The sequence below is a fragment of the Lethenteron reissneri genome, chromosome 17, assembly GCF_015708825.2.
Source record: "Lethenteron reissneri isolate LAM-NWPU_2019-01 chromosome 17, ASM1570882v1, whole genome shotgun sequence".
NCBI classification, from domain to species: domain Eukaryota; kingdom Metazoa; phylum Chordata; class Hyperoartia; order Petromyzontiformes; family Petromyzontidae; genus Lethenteron; species Lethenteron reissneri.
This window is the reverse complement of record NC_083795.1, coordinates 7,825,667-7,840,064: the sequence shown is the minus strand read 5'-3', so window position 1 is coordinate 7,840,064 and position 14,398 is coordinate 7,825,667. Positions and strand designations below refer to the sequence as shown.

Below are 14,398 nucleotides of genomic sequence, written 5' to 3'. Positions count from 1 at the left end.
TTATTTGTCCTGTTTGGCAAGTTTTATTTTTGGCTTTTCGCCTGTTGGCCAAGCCCCGGTTGGGCATTGGTCAAAGCTGTTGAAAAAACAAACACATCCATTCTTTTGGGTTAAGCTTTTATGCTTGGAAATGTTAACCCTCGAGTAAAAATGCCTTAAATAACAAAACAATACACATCACACAATACAATACTTTACGTACCATTCTTGCAAATGTCATGCCACACATGCTGCAAGCCTTCACTCATTTCGTTTTGTGTTCATGGTTGTCGAATTGCCTTCGTCTAGCAGTCGATTAGCCCATGGCAGAGATGGTGCCTGATTTTAAGTTTAAACATTGGATTTGCCCCACGGTTTTCGCTTTCACATCTCATGGAATATTTTTCGGGAGACGCAAACCATCCCTGAAGCCCCGAGTAGGGATGACGCTGGGCTGGGGTGGAAGGCAGGAACATCGGCAAATACTCTCAGCCCCAACAAAGGCTGAATTTCAGCCGTGGGTCGGTGGTTTTTTCTCCGTTCCCAACGTTCCCACATTGGCCATAAAGAAACGACGTTGACGCATTCAATTCGCCAGGTGTCGCGCCCTCTGAGAATCGTACATGGGGCGCACGGAGAGCATGATCCGTCTCGCGATTTTGCGGCAACACAGCCATCATCATCATCACCCATGCAAGCAGCAAGATTCAACCCTCCTCGACACACACACACAGACACACAGCCAGATATTGCAGACACACAAATCCATTCAGCCCCTTTTTCTTCCGCGAGAGATGACAAAACGTTGTCCGGATAGCGCACGTTTAGCTTAGCCGGCGTTTCTAGCCAGTCGCACACAACAAAAACAACGTAACACCATCACCACCACCACACACCACCACCACATCACATCAGCAGCAATACACCCCGGAGTGCGCTCGTGTCTCCTCTGTTTATAGACACCGCATTGTGTCAACATTCACAATCTACGCGCACTGTGGGGGAAACAAAGGGGGGTGGTGCAGTGAGCCTGTGACAGGAGCCGTCACAGACGTAGCAAACCTCCCCACGGCGCTGCCTTGAGAGAGAGAGGAAGAGAGGCAGAGGAAGAGGAGGAGGAGAAGGAATCTCTCCCCCCACCACCCACCCACCCCCAGCAACCATCCAGAGACATCAAGAAGACGGCGGGAGACATTGGCCGGGAATCGTCATTCATGAACGCCTCGTTGACGTGCGTCGTGAACCGTGAGTCGAGAACATGTTCGGTGCAAACGGCTCAATGTTTGTTGTGATTTGTTGCTGTTGTTGTTGTTTTGCACCCCCACCACCCACCCACCCCACCCCTTGACATTGACGTGACTTGAGATATCATTGAGTGTCTTGGCAACAAAAAAAATAACAACACGCTTCTTGCTAAATGCGAATTCTGTTGCTGGTTGATGATGTTGGGTTTCATGGTGGTGGTGGTGTTCATAGCTGATTGCGACAATGCCACTGTTGTTGTGTTATCGTTGTTTGTCGTGTGTTGGCATGTCATGTTGTGTGTGTGTGTCACTGCAAGTCCTGCAGGGCTTTGTGCTCCCACACACATCAGCAGGGAAGGCCACTGGGGCATGATGTAATCCCAGTGTGTTTACATGCACTGTACGGTTACTACAGCACTGTGCCCCACAGCATTGACATTTTTGTACAGCGATTAATTTCGTCCCTCTTGTGATAGTGGGCTGCGTTTTGAGAGTTAGGTGCCGTAGTGATGTTAGTCTGCTCACGTGTAATGCCGACTACATTACAGCACAGTACTGTACACCTTCATGTCAAATTCAGTACGTGTCGTTCCCAATGCAGTAGTCTGTGTGTCGTATGTTCAGCTATATGGCAATGCAGTTCTGTGTAGCCACTCAATTGATGAGTCCATTGGATAATGGGATAATTATTGTTGCAATTTCACTCCACTGATTGCAGTCTATGCAGATAGTGGTTTTATTTTATTTAACAAAAATCTATGGTCTACGTGTATGGCTTCAACGGTGGATTCAGGAGTGTCTCAAAATAACACGATGACACGCAATCACATTACCGTCCTAAGTTATACGCACTGATGATCAAACTTGTCCATATTTTTTTTTATAGAAAATATACTTTATTCGTCACAATCACCATCAGCCATGCTAAATCCACTGCTGGATGACAGGCCCAATCTTTAAAGAACGGAATATGAGAGCACATTATTTGGGGATTATTGTATTGATGATGATGATGAATACATCATCAGCAACATTAATCAATCCACTGCTGGACGAAGGGCTCCCATAATCACATAACAGCAGCACTGCTGTACGTGAAAGGGCATTGTTTGGTTGGTCTAACATGGGTTTCGTCTGACAACAGAATATGCCATGCATTCTCAACTTGTGATTGGCTGCCAGTGTGCACATTCTTCAGCCATTGGCTGTCTAGTCGGCATCACAGGCTCAATCTACAATTGGTGGGCTGTGTTTACAGCTCATAATAGCTGCTAAATGGTCGACGGAGCTCTCAGTTTCACTCTGCCAGTTTTTTTTCATCTTCCTCGCTTAGACCGTCGCATATGCCAAACGTACATCGTCAAAATAATTCTAAGTTGAATCATTTCAACTGATAACGAATGATTGTGTGGATTGCCTTTATTGCTCAGCTGTTTTTATTGCCTTATTTTTCTGAATGCCTGAGGCTGACGGCATTGACAGCTTTTTGGTAAATAAAACGCAGCGTGAGTTTACCTATTGTTGGACACGAGACTACTTTATGTAATACAAGTAACACAAATACAGATCGTTGTTAATCCACTGCTGGATATTTTTTTTGTCCCACCGTACTTGACCATTGAGAGTTTAGTGACATCGGTGGGGGTGAGGTGGGCATGGTGGTGGGGGAGGCAGGACCAGTTCAGGTATCAATGGCAGCTGATGTTATCCATGGGCAGGAATTAAACTCGGGCCACCGGGTTCATAGCACAGTGTGCTAACCACTGCACCACTGACTCCCTCCCTTTCCCATCAGCCCTGAAGTGGAGCTGTGAAGCCGGGAGGGTGCCCAGGACTAGTTGATATATCACTGTGACCCAGAACTGAACTCAGTTCACTGGGTTCAAAGGCACTGCAACACCACCGCTCCACCCAATTTTAACTCACGATACGACTACAGTATTTGAATTGGGGTGTGGATGCAATGGAAAGCACTCAAATCCACCATCTAGTTTAAATCAGCGTGATCAATAAAGCAACAGGGTGACATATGAGCAAATATATATTTTCAACCAATCATTTTCATATTTTGCTGTTTTTCCCCTCGCTTTTGTCGGCTTGAGTGTTGGCAGCCCCATTACCATTGTTATGAAGCATGGGCCACAGAAGTAGGTAACAGGCAGCACAAGTGTTTGAATACCAGTCCACCCCAAAACTGCCAGCAAGATCCCACAGGTCAGTGCAACCCGTGTGCTATTTTTTTGCATGAGGAATGAGGAACAAAAACGTAGTCCCCCGGTTGGTGCTGGCTTTACACCCATTGCCATGTCCCTTGCCAAAGAACAAATGATTGCTGGCAAATGGAAAGATGAGGTCCTTCTTTATGCCTTCCTGTTTGTAATACAGTATCCAGCAGTCAGTCTCAAATGTGCTTGCTCATTAATTATGTTTATGGGTCGTGGGTGGCCTTTTTCCAGACGCTTGAATTTTAAGTGACACAAGATGATGTTTAATATTCTAGTCTGTCAAGTTATTGCGGCGCGGTGTAGCCGGTGTTTTGTTTAAATTAATATTTTACTGCCACGATTGTCATATTTGCTACGAGACCAGACACATTACAGTAAAATGACATTTTTTAAACGAGCAATACATTTTAAATGTGCCTAGCATACACACACTTAACTGGAGCCATTTACAGTAATTACTTATATGGTACTCTGCAGGTAAATAGAATTGTGTGACCAGATGGTGCAGTGGTTAGAGCAGGTTGTGAGTTCAAATCCAGGTCCCTCTCTAGTCAATGAATGAGTACAGTACCACTTTGTGGAAAGGCAACAGTGGCTGTCCTTTGGAATAACTGGTACCTACCATAGGAGTATCGAATTTTCATGACTGAAAATAAGTAATAAGTCGATGTTCACTTTCATTTTGAGGAAATACAATGATTGTAAACCATGAAACGTTTTAAATGTTGGATGGTGTTGTTTGTGTACATGATCAGAAGCGCGGTGGTTAGTGCGTTGCACTATGGCAACCTCGTGGCCTGGGTTTGATACTGACCACGGGCTAGCTTCAGTGGTGAGTGACATCTGAACGAAGCCTGGGCAACCCCATCACCAACCCTCATGATCAGCATGGTGAAGTTAGGTCAAACAACCTCCATTGCTGCCAGGTGTAGGGAGGCCTACATCCAGCAGTGGACTGATAAAAGGGTGCTGATTGTTGTCCTTAATTTTTTTAGCTTCCAATTACATTATGCCAGTTTATATTTGCATGTGAAAAAAAAATGCAACACATGTAGCTCGGGCTAGAGTTTGGTTAAAAAATATATATACAACTGTGAGTGGATTTCGTTTGTGTTTAAAGTCGCCCCAAGCTTCAAAATAACTACACTTGAGTGAGAATTCTATGTAAATTGGTGCTAAAAGCTACAAATGACCACAACCCGCGAAAATATATCACAGAAAACCTGTTGAATAGGCATTTAATTGGCAGTGGGTGGATCCTGAAGACAATTTCGACATAATTGAAAGATAATTGAGAGATAATTAGGGCAAATAATTGCTGCTTTACAGCACCATAATAACAGCGAGATAAGAGACAATAAGTCGTGCATTTCAACAAATTGCACGTACCATAGTTGAGACAGTGGGAGTTAATCTGTTTGAAAAATATACAGTCCACTATAAGCATTTGCGTTTGAGTTTAAAGAAATAGCCATGTGGTTGCAATACACATATTACAGTCCAGTATAAACAAAAGATTTCCAAAAACAACACATGTGGTCCTTTCAAACAATATTATGAAGGGACAGGCACGGTGGCAGCAGCTGTGCTGTTAGTGTGGTAATGTACGGTCTGCTGCCGATTATGTGATTAGATAGGGCCGTGTGGAGGTACCGCATCGATAGAGATGCATGCACCTTCCATTTTGGAGACTTGCACCTGCATTTTATGTCAAGCAAACCAGTGAAGTATCTAACGACGCATGGATCTAAATCGGTTATACCTTACACTTGCGATACACGCATCGAATTGTGTGTCGAAGAATGTATTATTTTCTTGGTTTTTTCGGTAAAGTCACGTAGAAGGGAAGTAATAAAATAATAAAAATAAAACATAATAAAATAAAATAATTATTATGTTTTATTTTTATTATTTTATTACTTCCCTTCTACGTGACTTTACCGAAAGAACCAAGAAGATGAATCCCTGCAGTCACGAAAGCTTTAAATCGAAATGTATTATTTACTGTACGCATTTACTATCATTGCAAATATTATTAGTCGTATACAGCACTGTACCAGGGTGCAGTCCCCAACTCGTATCTTCTCTTTCTAGTCTCTATGTGCTATGAAGAAGGTCCATTACCCAAAACGTCGTCTGTTAGATATTTTTCATTTGAAGGCAGTGTTAATTGATGCGTTTATTTTGTTAACTGTGCTTGTTCCCCACTGCCAAACGCAGTATCACCAAATAATTTAGACTCGGGTTGGAGCTTTGGCACTGTCGTTAGCACAATGTACTGTGTTTGATTCCTGGCCACAGTTGATATTCGTGGCAAGTGCTGTCTGAACAGGTCCTGGGCCACCCCCTTTCACCACCCGGTACGGATCAGCGTCGTGAAGTATCAGCTGTACAACTGCCAAAGTCAAAGCTACGTGTGGAGTCGGGTTGCCATCTGTATTTCTCAGCCTAGTGCTATCAAAACTGTGCATTATACATTACCGTAACAAAGTTCAACACAATGCCACCAGACCTCGGTACAAATCAATTGTTGCCACCGGAACACGATGTCAATTTCCCAGACTGTCCGGTCGACGCCTGCCTGGATCAAACCCAGACAGTTGGAGACCAAAGTGTGGAGGCCTTCATCCATCAAAGATTGACAAAAGAATGAAAGATATTATTTTATTCTGCTAATTATGTGCTAATAACGTACCATTTTAGTCAAATGGAGCAACCAAAACTATACCGGCAAGACATCGAAAAGGAGAATCAACGTAAATAATGTGAGAAAAAACAAGATTAAAAAATTATTGGTTCTTTAACCTAACCAACACCACAAATTGTAGCAATTCATGGAATCACTAGGAAGGGGGTGAATATTTCTATGTTTACACATCAGTAGCAAACCAATAACGTAGGCGACATCTCAATCTGGCTGTCCTCATACTCCACTTCCAACGCATCGGCATTGCTATGCCACTCAGAGCTGAATGGAAATGTTAGATTACGCCCACGTCATTGGCAAGTGTGCTTCTGTGGGCGATGATGTGATTACATTTTTCGTGCTCACTTAACTTATTTTTCCTTGTTCAAGTGTGCCAATGAAGAAAATAGTGGGATTTTCCCAGACGGGCCTCACTCGGATCTGTTAAAAAATAGTTTATAGAAGTGGTGGGGGAACAGACGGATTTCATTACACACTTTACATACATCCCATGGCCAAATGAGGGCAACCACTTAAAAATGCCCAGAAAACGATGTTTATCCATCACTACAACCATCTTAGCTGTACTAGTCGGGTACTAGATGGAAATACTTTTGACCATGCAACAATGTTTCTAATTTTAGCATAGCTCAGTAAATTCTGTCACTGCAATGGCTTTTTTTATACTTGGTCGACATGGGTATCTTTTGGTCGCTTCAACGACCTTTATTACAATTGGATAAGTGAGTTGTGTAATTGTGTGGCCGGGCCAAAGGTATTTGACAAGTCTTATTTGGCCCTCTGTAAGTAAAGTTTCCCCACTCCTGGTTTAAAGTCAACAATACTAAGTCACTCCTCAAAACGGAATGTTATTTTAGTAGGATGCAACAGGCGTGATGCTTCAGTGGCTGATACTGCATGGCACAGGAGTCGGACAGTCACTTCAAGAATTATACAGTACTTTTTTTTATATATAGTAGGGGGAGGGAGGTGGGTTTTAACATTTACAATGTTCCATGGGGCAGTGCCTGCATTTGTTCATTGATTCTCATTGTGCGCCTCGCGTAGAAGCGATTGATATGTGTTGTCTACATTCGACATTTGTTGTGGATGATTGGGAGACTTGAACTCTAACACGTTTATTTTCATTTTAGTCGCAATCATCGAGCCCCCCACGTGCCTTTGTGAGCATGAACGATGGCGGTGCGATGCCCCGAGAAGTATTGTCCTGCGTTAATGGTCCCAGGCCTGCCATGAGAAAAACACAAACGTTTCAGAATGACCATGGGCACAGCGCCAAAGATGTTGGGCGATGGTTGCGACCCGAGGCACCTTTTAACATCACAGTGGCGAAGAGGGAAAACCTTTTACTCATTCTCGACGTCGTTCTTGAATTGGAGTGACTATTAATTGAAACTAAGGCGAGCACAACGCGCTGTGATGCAGCGCCTTATATGCGGCGTGTCTGTGAGAAATCGGATGCCTTTTTTTGCTGCATGACACGCATTAAAATAGACCTGTTTGGTTGCTTTGCCGACTGTCGTGTTTTATTTATTTTTTATTTCCATCTGCCAGTCTGGCGGAGCCCTGTGCGTGTAAAAGAAACTGATGGCATTTTTTAAAAAAAACCCTTTAACAATAAACGTACACGTGAACATTGAGTCACATGCCGTGTGTTTCCAGCCCCTCCTGTTTCGAATGATTCACCGAATCCGTGTTGGAGGCGCTAACAAACTAAAAAAAACCCACCAAATTCCCACCCAATATTATTGCGCAACGTGCCGGTTTTTTTCAGGTTCGCCTACGCAAACCTTAGCTCGGCCACGAAATTGTAGGTGAGGTGATCAGACGGGAGGAGAGAGAGAGACAGAGAGAGACAGAGGGAGAACGAACGGCTGGGCAGGACTGCCAATCTCCTTCTTGGTGGTTCCGTCCCACGCTGCTTAATCTCCCCCCCCCCCTACCAGCACCACCACCACCACACCACAGCGCACGGCTTCTCTCTCGTCACAGCCCATCCCATTTCAAAGCGATGCTCCACTCCGTGGCGTTTCCCAGCCCAGGCATTGTCAGCTCCGTCGGATGATGTCCCCTTCCTCGCCTTGCCCTCGTCGTCGGTCCACAGCACGTGGCTTCTGTGGAGCGTTAATGTGCGACGCAGCTGCTGCCTTTTGATTTTTGAAGAGTTTTGTCGGAGAAGAGAGAGGGGTGGAAGCCACCCTCCCTACTACCCGGGGCTTGTATAGCAGCGTGTGTCAACTTGCCCGCCGGGTTCCTCTCTCGTATCAAGCATCACAGTGCTGCTGCTGCTTCTACTGCTGCTGCTGGAGTGTATCTTTACGTCGTCGTATTCAGTGAAGCAGGTACAATGCCCCACCACCACCATGTGTTTAGCTTACACAAGCTTGCCACCGTTTTACTTGAGACGGCTCTCAAGTTAATATCTGAATTGTTTTTGTTTGTTACATCCCATACACACTGGCGGCGCTTTGTGTGACAGAGCAAGCAAGGTAAGGGAGGTAAACTGTGGATTGTGTTTTAATTTCTTTCCACGTAGCTATCGTGTGTAATCATTGACTTCTTGACAAGCACTGGCATTCCCTTGCAAACGTTCTTTTAATATTGTTGTCCATTCTACAACTTTACTGTGCGATTTGTAAGGTAGCAGCAGAGCATGTCAATGATTTATGAGCATGGTGAACTTATTCAGCATTCCTTTCGCGGGAGCTCACAGTGTAAATACTTGTGTTGAGGGGGTAGCGTTGTTGTTTCATGTTCTGTGTTGTGATCTCAGCTACCTGAATTTGATTCCTCTGGCCATGGCTGACATCAGGGGTGCGAGTGATACCTGAACCGGTTCTGTGATCTGTCCCCCCACCCACAAGTTCACACAGCCCATAGTGACAAGAGTGGTAAATTATTCTAAATTACCTCTACGACAGACATGATGTGATGTGAAGAGGCCTTCATCCAGCAAGGGATTGGACAAAGTGCCGCAAATTATTATAAATACTTGCCTTCTGTATATAGTAGATGTTTTTCAAGTGGGTCATTGTGACCTGGTTTAACATAAATTGATCTTATTACTCTTCAAGTCGCGATGGCTAATTTTTTTGTGTGGAGTTTTACGTTTCAGCAAAAACCTGACCCAGTTGTACAAATTCGAGAAAGTGTGCGAAAACGCGCCGTGAAGTCGTACGGTTCTATTTTTAGAAGCGAGGTGACTTAGACACTGGTCTCCACCCAAGGGAAAAGCAATTATTTCCTTTGCCAAAACGAGGAGAGAAATGAAGTCATTAGAAACCCGCAGGTGTAACCTGGAATTACCACCCAACGCCGTCATCTGTGGTCACTTTTGTTTCGCCTGTTCCCTTTGATTGAAGTCAAACTCGCATCTGCTAACAACCTAACCATTTGCCAGCACATGTTTGCGACAGATTATGACGTAACAGATATTGTGCTATAAATCCTTGGCTTCGAGTAAGCAGCTTGCAGTTGTTGATGCAGTGGCTGTGTTGTTTTTCTGTGCCACCGCGGACCCCATGTGCAATGATCTTGGGTGCTTCTCAAACCTCAGTCTTCACAAACTCCCCTCCACCCCCACAATACAGTTTTCCATGATAAACTTTTTCCAATTATGTGAAAATGTATTCAATGCACGCTGCACTCATCTGATCGTTGGTAATATTGGAAAGCTGCACAATAGGGGGTCATGAGAGCTGGAGTTTTGAGAAGCCGCTGCTTTTTAGACTATCCAACACAATACATGCAAACTGCGCTTCAGTATCTTACATTTAACAAAAAAATCACGTTCAGGTAATACATAACCTGGGGCTACGTTGTCAGTAGAGGGCAGTGCAGCTGAATCTGTTGTACCGTATTTCAGTGCCCCCATGTCTCCGCTCTCCACCTTCAACTTGCACTGATCAGCGTGGTGAAGTGTGGCTAAACATCCCCCATGGCCCACACGGCGTGGGGAGGCCCTTATCCAGCAGTGGCTTGCAAAGGTATAAAAGTGCAGTAATGCAAGTGCGCTTTATTGGCATGACAGATGAGTTGTGAGGCACTAACCAGCTGGATGCAGGGAGCATACATTACATGAACACGTGTGATTTATCTACATGCGCTCAATGTTGTCATAAAACACACCCATTAGATTTTTTGTGTCATCAACATGAGCAGTAAAGTTATCTTCAACGTGACATCTCCATATACATTATATTTTACGATGGTATTTCAATATGTAATGAGACAAAAGTAGTATTTTTCATAAAACATTTGTTAACTTCAACATGACAAACGATATAGTTATCTGCATACTGTAGTCCTTATCAGCCATGATCTGCCCACTTCTGGATTAAGGCCTTCCCAAGCCATCGGTTTTTTACGGTTTCGCGATGCAAAAATCCACCTAGCGCCTACACATGAGCAGATTTCTTGGTTACATCACCACGCTGGAAGTCCACGTGGTCAACCGTTGCTAGAATACACTTGTTTCAGCTGCCCACAAACTTCCGAATGTCATGGGGGTATATAATTATTTCTATGCTGCTGGCTTCTTTCAAAGGTCTAAATAGATGGAATTTTTACAGCGCTGGACTTGGATTTTGTGCTGGATGTTCCGGAACATCCGATCCATGCTTTCCCAACAATATCTTCATTCCTCATGCAGAGTGTGGTCATACATTGTCTTGCTGAAACACCCACTCTTTTCTCTCAACGTCTAGTTTTTCATCACGTTACAACTTCATTGGTTGATGAATTTCACTTCTCTTTATACATTGAGAGGACAAAAAACAAGTAACATTTCTCTGCTTTTCAAATGTGCAGTTGTGCAAGGGCACCGGGATTTTTGATCACACGGTACATCTGTCATCAAGTATCAAAATTTGGAAACAAAGTGTTTTGCGTGAGTGTCCCATCACTGCACCATATGAACTTTATTTATTCCGCTAGTTCAAGATGGTAAACATAAACGTGAATTTGAGTGGGAAATCACATTGACTTTTTTGAGCTTCACAAATATAGACCTTGAGAGATGGCAATGGATTAGGGAGACCTTCATCCACCAGTGGATAGCTCATGGCTGTGGCTGCTGCTGATGAAATATAGTCCGGTCCCGTATCTCATCCATATATGCACTCCATATTTGTATTCTACCGCATAACGACTTTATTTGCATGACTGTGTGGAATAATAACGAATCCAGGTAATAATTTGTAGGTGGCAGTCAGAATAAATACAATGAAAATGTATACATAATGTCGACTTTTTTTACAATTGCATAGAATAAAAAAGTACATTATTTGCACGTTAACCGCTGATGCTAATGTTTCTGTGCTGAGACAAATCATTGACCCCACACGTGCTTGTTTATGCAGTCCAGCATCTGTCCTCGAATGTTCTGGCTCATCACTGGATTTCCAATTCACTGCCCTTACGTTCTAATGAGAGCCATTTATTCAAATAAAAGTTGTTTATAAAATATATGAATCCATCTGCAGCCCTTTGTCAATCTGCTACATGAATGAGGCCTCCCCATGCCAGATCGGTCAATGGGGGAGATTTTACCATAATTCACACTGATGGCCTGGTCATTGTGGGTTGGTGAAAGTTGGTGGGGGGGGGGGGTTTCCAGGACAGATTGATATATCACTCATCGCTGATATTAGCTATGGCGGTGAATTGAATTCGGGTTGCCAAGTTCACGGTGCCGTTCGTGAACCACTGCACTCTGCTCCCCCCGTAATAGAAACAGAATGGATAATATTGTATGTGTCCACGTGGCAGACAGGTATGTGGAAAGGATGAATGCAGGTGGTTATTTACAGGCTAGTTCTCGCTGCGGGTAGCAGCAGGAACTGCTTGACCAGTGTAAAATTATTTATAAATGCCATCGAATTCCAACGCAAATAAAGTGTAGCGATGCTTTTAGCATGACTTAGCACTTTTTTGTTGTGGCTATTTACAGGTAATGCTGTGGTAACGGCTGTGATCTTGTTTGGTGGTTATCTGTTTTATTTACTTGGCTGCCACTACGAAACCTAAGATAGTCCTGTACATCTTTTCCACTGTGCAAGCGAGTCGCATTGGGGCCGAGCCTGCACAGGAGGCGTTGGGTTTTTTTTCCCCAACTGCAGAAGCCGAGTCGTGTCACCGACATCGCTATGCAATGCAGGAGGCGAGACAAAATGTAGATTACACCAACGCTGTGCACTCATAGTATACGGAACTGACGTCGCACGCAATGCATGCCTCGATAGCCCCGCTCTCGGGCCTATTTGGCCCTGAGCCTGATTCAAATGTCTTGTGAGGCTGGTGTAGCATGGTTTGGTTCTGGCTCAATATGGAAAATAGGCAGTGGAAAACCACCGGCACTGTGAGGGTCCTGCAGTGAGCTCGGCTGTGCCAGTGGGAAAGGGGTTGTGACTTAACCATTGCAAGTCTGACACTTCTCTATTTTATTTCTTAGGTTATGAACGACGGGGCTCGAAGTGCGCAAGATATTTAATAATTTAAAACTCTCATTCCACAATTTCGATAACATGCTACGCTGTTTAATGTCCTCATTACTTGATAAGTATGAAATACGCAAAAATATTGAAAGCAGCTTTTTTTTGGGTTCGATTCCTGGCCATGGCTAGCATCAGTCACGAGTGAAATCTGAACCTGTACTGTGACCCCCCTTACCCCACTTCACCAACCCGCAATGAGCAACATGGTTAAGTATGGTCGTCAAGCGAACCTTCATGATCAACATTGCATGAGGAGGCCTTCATCGAGCAGAGGATTGATAAAATAATGTAAATTAAACTTGAACTTTGACACGTACAAAATAATCTAAATTATTTTAGAATTTACAAATTATTTTATAATTTACAGTGTTTTGAATATACAAATATAGTTAACAAATTAAAGCACAACATGTGTACAAACGTATGCTCTTGTGAGTGATGCCTCAACTTCTGGGAGGTTTACCCCGCAGTAAACATTAACTCGTGTACATTTCTACAATAATCACTTTTTTCCCCAATACAGTCTAACCAGTGGACATTTCTAGCTTTAATAATGTATGGCATAAAAACCCAGCTTTTAATGTCACATGCCAGCTTTGGAACTAGATCACACTTTACAGCCATGGTTTTTATAGTCCAATACTGCAAAAAAAGCCTGAATCATGAATTCTAATGTATGGTGTCGTAATTGTACAGTAAACATATAGCAGTATGATACACATTAGGGTGGGTAGAATAATACATAGTGTTATATTAAAATGGATAAGGCAGCAACTGCAGCAGCAGCAGCAAGTGCAGCAGCAGCAAGTGCAGCAGCAGCAGCAAGTGCAGCAGCAGCAGCAAGTGCAGCAGCAGCAGCAACTGCAGCAGCAGCAGAAACTGCAGCAGCAGCAGCAACTACTGCAGCAGCAGTAACTACAGCTCCCTTTGATGCTGTTAATCCTGCATAATGCACATGCATATGCAGTACTAATTACATTCCTGCATTTCCCATAAATATGCTAAATTCCTGTTGATATGCAAATTCCTTTGTCAATGCGCCCAGCTTATATATATGCTCCAAGCCCGTGTGCTGTTTCATTCAGACTCTGTCGCCTCGACGGACCTGGTTTTCACCTGAGGACGGCTGCTTGCGTTGTGGCCGAAACGTCGTGAGAATTGTTTTATTATGTTTTATTTTTATTATTTTATTACTTCCCTTCTACGTGACTTTACCGAAAGAACCAAGAAGATGAATTCTAAGTAGTTATACCAATATTTGAATAGGCCCCTTATTTTGGTTTAATTTAACTTGGCACTCTCCTGAATTGATGATATCACTTGAGACATTTCCTCGAGCCTGTCAGGAGGCTGTGTGATCACAAGAGATTCCCATGAAAACTGGCACCGCATTTGTCATGCACGTGTGTGCGCCAAACACAGCCGTGCCCTGAGCCCCCTGACTGCTTCGTATATCCGGCAGTTTTGGCCTAAGAGCAAGTACAGCACTGGCACAGTATGTAAAGTATATTCTTCGACCAGAAAGTTACGTTTCTTTCATGAGATAGCAAGAAGTCATTTGTCATGTTAATAACATTGGTTATCATTGCAATGCAATAGGGTCTGATGATGGTTTCTTAAAGGCATTCAAGAATATCATTCCTGGAAATATAGAAGGACCTTCATGATCAACATTGCACGAGGAGGCATTCATCTTCTTGGTTCTTCCTTGGAGGAGGCATTCATTGAGCAGTGAAATTACTCCCATCT

The 14,398-nt window shown here is 43.6% G+C and overlaps 1 protein-coding gene across 6 annotated transcripts in view; it reads left to right on the top strand.

The window, feature by feature from the left end:
* Positions 1-618: 618 nt before the first annotated feature.
* Positions 619-14,398, top strand: part of LOC133343422 (RING finger protein 122-like) — a 70,786-nt gene continuing 57,006 nt past the window's right edge. The window contains exon 1 of one of the 6 annotated variants that reach the window (XM_061553007.1): positions 619-1,224. In XM_061553007.1, coding sequence (XP_061408991.1) covers positions 1,194-1,224 — 31 coding nt within the window. In that variant the 5' untranslated portion in view covers positions 619-1,193. The other 5 variants (XM_061553011.1, XM_061553005.1, XM_061553009.1 and 2 more) reach the window with 5 other exon arrangements.